The sequence below is a fragment of the Calliphora vicina genome, chromosome 3, assembly GCF_958450345.1.
Source record: "Calliphora vicina chromosome 3, idCalVici1.1, whole genome shotgun sequence".
NCBI lineage: Eukaryota > Metazoa > Arthropoda > Insecta > Diptera > Calliphoridae > Calliphora > Calliphora vicina.
The window spans coordinates 52,371,912-52,377,365 of NC_088782.1; the positions used below are offsets into that span (position 1 = coordinate 52,371,912).

Sequence of the window (5,454 nt, forward strand, 5' to 3'; positions counted from 1 at the left end):
TATCATAGCTCCCATATAGACCCCCTTCCGAAAATCACTTTAACGTGCATAAATCGCTTAAAAATTGGTATACTCACAAAATTTAACATAGTAAACTTTCATGTAAACATAAATCACACGACCTAATTTCATGGTGATCGGTCTAAAATTTGACATAGCCCCCATATAAGGCCCACTTCCGAAAATCACTCAAAAATATAAATTATTGAAATTTTAAAAGAAAAATGTTTTTGTTCCTTTACTTAGTGTAGGGTATTATATGGTCGGGCTTGACCGACCATATTTCTAAATATCTAAATTCGCTAATAACTTGGCCAATAAGCGTTTTATCAAGAAAAGGAGTTTGATCTGTGATCACTCATATTTCGGACAAAATATCAATTTTATATATAAAAACTCAAAATATCTAAATTCGCTAATAACTTGGACAATAAGCGTTTAATCAAGAAAAAGAGGTTTATCTGTGATCACTCATATTTCTGAACAAAAATCGATTTTTTTATATAAAAACTCAAAATCTAAATTCGCTAATAAGCGTTTAATCAAGAAAAGGGGCTCGATCTGTGATCACTCATATTTCCGAACAAAAATCGATTTTTTATATAAAAACTCAAAAATCTAAATTCGCTAGTAACTTGGCCAATAAGCGTTTAATCAAGATTTTTTAATCGATTTTTTTTATATAAAAACTCAAAATATCTAAATTCGCTAATAACTTGGCCAATAAGCGTTTAATCAAGAAAAGTAGCTCGATCTGTGATCACTCATATTTCTGAACAAAAATCGATTTTTTTATATAAAAACTCAAAATATCAAAATTCGCTAATAACTTGGACAATAAGCGTTTAATCAACAAAAGGACCTCGATCTGTGACCACTCATATTTCTGAACAAAAATGTATTTAAAAACACTAAATATATATATTTGCTAATAACTAGGCCAATAAGCGTTTAATCAAGAAAAAGAGCTCGATCTGTGATCACTCATATTTCTGGCCAAAAATCGATTTTTTTTATATAAAAACTCAAAATATCTAAATTCGCTAATAACTGGTTTAATAAGCGTTTAATCAAGAAAAACAGCTCGATCTGTGATTACTAATATTTCGGACAAAAAATCGATTTTTTATATAAAAAGTCAAAATATCTAAATTCGCTAATAACTTGGCCAATAAGCGTTTAATCGATCTGTGATCACTCATATTTATGGCCAAAAATCGATTTTTTATATAAAAACTCAAAATATCTAAATTCACTAATAACTTGGCCAAGAAAAGGAGCTCGATCTGTGATCACTCATATTTCTGAACAAAAATCGATTTTTTATAAAAAAAACTCAAAATATCTAAATTCGCTAATAACTTGGCCAATAAACGTTTTATAAAGAAAAGGAGTTCGATCTGTGATCACTCATATTTCTGAACAAAAATCGATTTTTTTTATATAAAAACTGAAAATATCTAAATTCGCTAATAACTTGGCCAATAAGCGTTTAATCAACAAAAGGACCTCGATCTGTGATCACTCATATTTCGGACAAAAATTCGATTTTTTATATAAAAAGTCAAAATATCTAAACTCGCTAATAATTTGGCCAAGAAAGGAGCTCGATCTGTGATCACTCATATTTCTGAACAAAAATCGATTTTTTATATAAAAACTCAAAATATCTAAATTCGCTAATAACGTGGCCAATAAGCGTTTAATCAACAAAAGGACCTCGATCTGTGATCACTCATATTTCTGAACAGAAATCAGTTTTTTTATTGAAAAACTCAAAATATCTAAATTCGCTAATAACTTGGCCAATAAACGTTTTATCAAGAAAAGGAGTTCGATCTGTGATCACTCATATTTCTGAACAAAAATCGATTTTTTTTATATAAAAACTGAAAATATCTAAACTCGCTAATAATTGGCCTAGAAAGGCTTTTTTATATTACTGTGAATAAATAAATAAAATAAATAACTTGGCCAATAAGCGTTTAATCAAGAAAAAGAGCTCGATCTGTGATCACTCATATTTCGGACAAAAAATCTATTTTTTATATAAAAACTCAAAATATATAAATTCCCTAATAACTTGGCCAATAAGCGTTTAATCAAGAAAAGGAGCTCGATCTGTTATCACTCATATTTCTGAACAAAAATCAATTTTTATATAAAAACTCAAAATATCTAAATTCGCTAATAACTTGGGCAATAAGCGTTTAATCAAGAAAAAGAGCTCGATCTGTGATCACTCATATTTCTGAACAAAAATCGAAATGAAAGAAAAATATTTTAAAATAAAACGCAATATTTAACAATTTAATTACATTTATTTTTTAAATCATGTACATATTTTATTACAGGTTTTTTTTTTTAAATTTATAAGCAAAAACATGATTTAGTTAATGTTATCACTAACGCTGTTAGTTACACCCAACAACCCTTCTATGGTTGTCACTAGGATTTTCTCCGCAACATATAGAATACCGTATATAATATAGGTTATTGGCTATTAAAACAGAATAATAGATTAAAAAATTATTAATTTTTTAAATAATATTTTAGAACATATCGTCACCTTAAATGCAAACGGACGTAACTACACTTTTATTTTTTTACAGGAGAAGCAAAAAACTTTATACAATCAATAATAATAAAGTCGACCGTCCATTCGAATTTCTTTAATAAAGTTGTAAAGTCTAAAAATTTGCGTGAGCATGTAGTTGGATAAAAATAACCATAGTCAATCAAAAACTCGATTTTGAATTTTTGTGTAGTTACGATCGTTTGCATTTAAGGTTTTAATTTTGTGGAGCCCCGTCACTTTTATTTTCCGTAAATTAATCCATTATTTACACAATCTTACCGTAATAAGTAGTAATAACACGAAGGATGCCCGTTGTGCCAACACCACAAATATTGAGAATCCAGTTAAAATTCCCAGCAATGTTATTAGAGTCAATACCTCAACTAAACGCACTGCAACGGGCATTGTTTACATATGTACATGGAGTTGCGAAAAATGAACTTAAAATTTGTAGCCGAATATTTATAGTTGGCAAAAAAGTTTTATTTACAAAAAATATTTGTTTCTATTTAATTTTTGAATTTCCAAATTTTTTTAACAACTTTCAATTTTTACTTTGATGAGTATTTTAATTTATTAAATTTGACTTTTACACCATTTTCTGCTAGATAAGAAACTCTATTCAATTATTTTTAACCCTAAGTCCAAAATTTTTCCCAAAATCAATACCTGCAATATATACAGAATAAAAATAACAGAAATTAATATATAATTTAATTTAAATTTACTCCCTTCACCAAACCATTGTATTTATATCCAATCGATTAAATTTTAACTTCAATTTATATGAAAAGTCTCTTCGGGTACAAATAATTCTTGAATAGTGTCTTCTTTAGCTTGTTCTTTTGATTGCTCCATACCAAATATGAAATAGTAAAAGACAATGATGCAATCTTGAATGTTTTTATAAATTCGAACACTTTGGTGAAGGGTGTAATTGTAAATGAATCTCGTTCTTACTAAAGTATCCACAACAAGTGTAAGTGACTTAAAGATCATGTCCGCTATGTCCTCGGGTTCATAAAATTGTAGAATACGAAAAACTATCTGAAATTAAATAGTTGAAATTATGTTATTATTGTATATGCAAATTTAAAATTGAAACTTATTCTATTTTTGATACATGGTGCTCCACTTGTGAACCCACCCTTGATGGGCAATAAGTACCCAATTCAATATCAGTATAACTCTTTTATAGCTGCTTAGAAATTTATTTTATTTTTTTAAATTCCCTAATTGTGCAGAGTTTGAGAACCTCGATATCAATACTTATACTTTTGTAAAAATTTCGTAATTTTAAGGATACAATGAAATAAATATTTATAAACTTTTTCGCTAAAATTCTTCTCCATAAAAGTAAATATGTATATAAGCTTGTCATTCCGTTTATAGTTTTCTGATCGGTTTTTAAAAATTCTAGTCAAATTTCACAAATAAGTCTATACAAATTTAGGTGAACAATCGCCTAACAATCGCCTCAGGTTAACATTTCACTTGTTTATTTAAATAAATATGTTATTGAAAGCTAAGAGAAATATCAGTTTTTAGGTTTAATTACAAATTTTATATAAAAACGCCTAAAATAATTTCAATTTCTTTTTGTGTATTTCAACATTTGCACAAACACACATATACACCTTAAAATATTCAGTACTTACTATTGCCGTTGCTATTAAAAACAATGGCCAAATAATGGTCATGATGAAACGCGTCACCCATATTATTGAATACCAGGCTATTAAAAATAAACCAATGTAAGCCACTATCGTACTCATGTCAGTGGGAATGCTCATATTCTTCACGATCCATTCATATAGTATTTGATGTAATGGTAAATCCTGTAATAAATTTAGTAGTATATTTTTAAATTCAATATGATTTTATTTCTAAAACTTACGGTCCAATTTCCATCGATCGTTGTTTCAATTGTTGACATTTTACGGGAAATTTTGAAAATTTCTTTAAAAAACAGAAACAAATCGTCCGACATAAATAACTAAACAATATAAAAGAAAATCAAAAATGTAGTAGATTGTTTAAAATTCAAACAATGTAATCGTTTTTGGTTATCTTATGCGATCTTATTAAAACTATTTGATTATTTACATATATGCAATTTACCAGCAACTCAGATAAGGCACAAAATCATCTGTTGATTTCAATTATTCGAGTTTAATTTCAATCGAATATTTGAATGATTTAGACATTTTTAAATTTGTTTGATTTTTCGAAATAATAACGATTAAAAATTATTATTCGAATATTAAAATAAATCTAATAAAATAGAATAAATGTAAACAATATTTAAAACTGTGTTAAAGTGTTTAGGTTATTACAACATATTTTTCCAACAGTATCTATTCTTTATCTGAACATTTATTTTTATTTTTCTTTAAACACAATATTTGTGTGTTTAAATTTAATCGAATAAATTTTACCTCTATAAAACTATTACACTCTCGTTTTCATTTATTTTAATTTTCTCTTATTATAAACAAATGCTTATTTGTATTTTCGTTGCAATGGATGACGTGTACTTCATTATCAAAGGGGATAGGTCTCTTTAAGAAACAATGTATGTACAGAATTTATAATAATCGCCGTTATCAATTTTGCTGGTGCAAATATCATTAATGTAAAGTTTAACTCTTTAAAAAACAGCTGGTTAAATAGTAGGCTTTTGAATCGATTAATCGACATAATTTAGTAAAATAATGATTCGACTAATTAAAAATTACTGATTTCAAGTACAGTATACAGTACAGAGCATAAAAATGCAACGCTATGCAATGTGACCTTCAACTGGTATGATTTTTCTTATAACGGAATCCAATTCTCTCCATCTGCTATTTTTGTATTCTTTGTGGTCATAGTCA

The 5,454-nt window shown here is 27.4% G+C and overlaps 1 protein-coding gene across 1 annotated transcript; it reads right to left on the reverse strand.

Moving 5' to 3' along the window:
* Nucleotides 1–2,314: 2,314 nt before the first annotated feature.
* On the reverse strand, nucleotides 2,315–4,287 carry LOC135955463 (uncharacterized). The gene is made up of 4 exons (XM_065505813.1): nucleotides 4,237–4,287; nucleotides 3,539–3,625; nucleotides 2,858–3,247; nucleotides 2,315–2,500 (listed from the first exon to the last, which is right to left on the reverse strand). Exons 3-4 carry the CDS (start codon nucleotides 2,981–2,983, stop codon nucleotides 2,390–2,392), a joined length of 237 nt encoding a protein of 78 aa, XP_065361885.1. The 5' UTR covers nucleotides 2,984–3,247; nucleotides 3,539–3,625; nucleotides 4,237–4,287; the 3' UTR covers nucleotides 2,315–2,389.
* Between the last annotated feature and the right edge of the window lie 1,167 nt (nucleotides 4,288–5,454).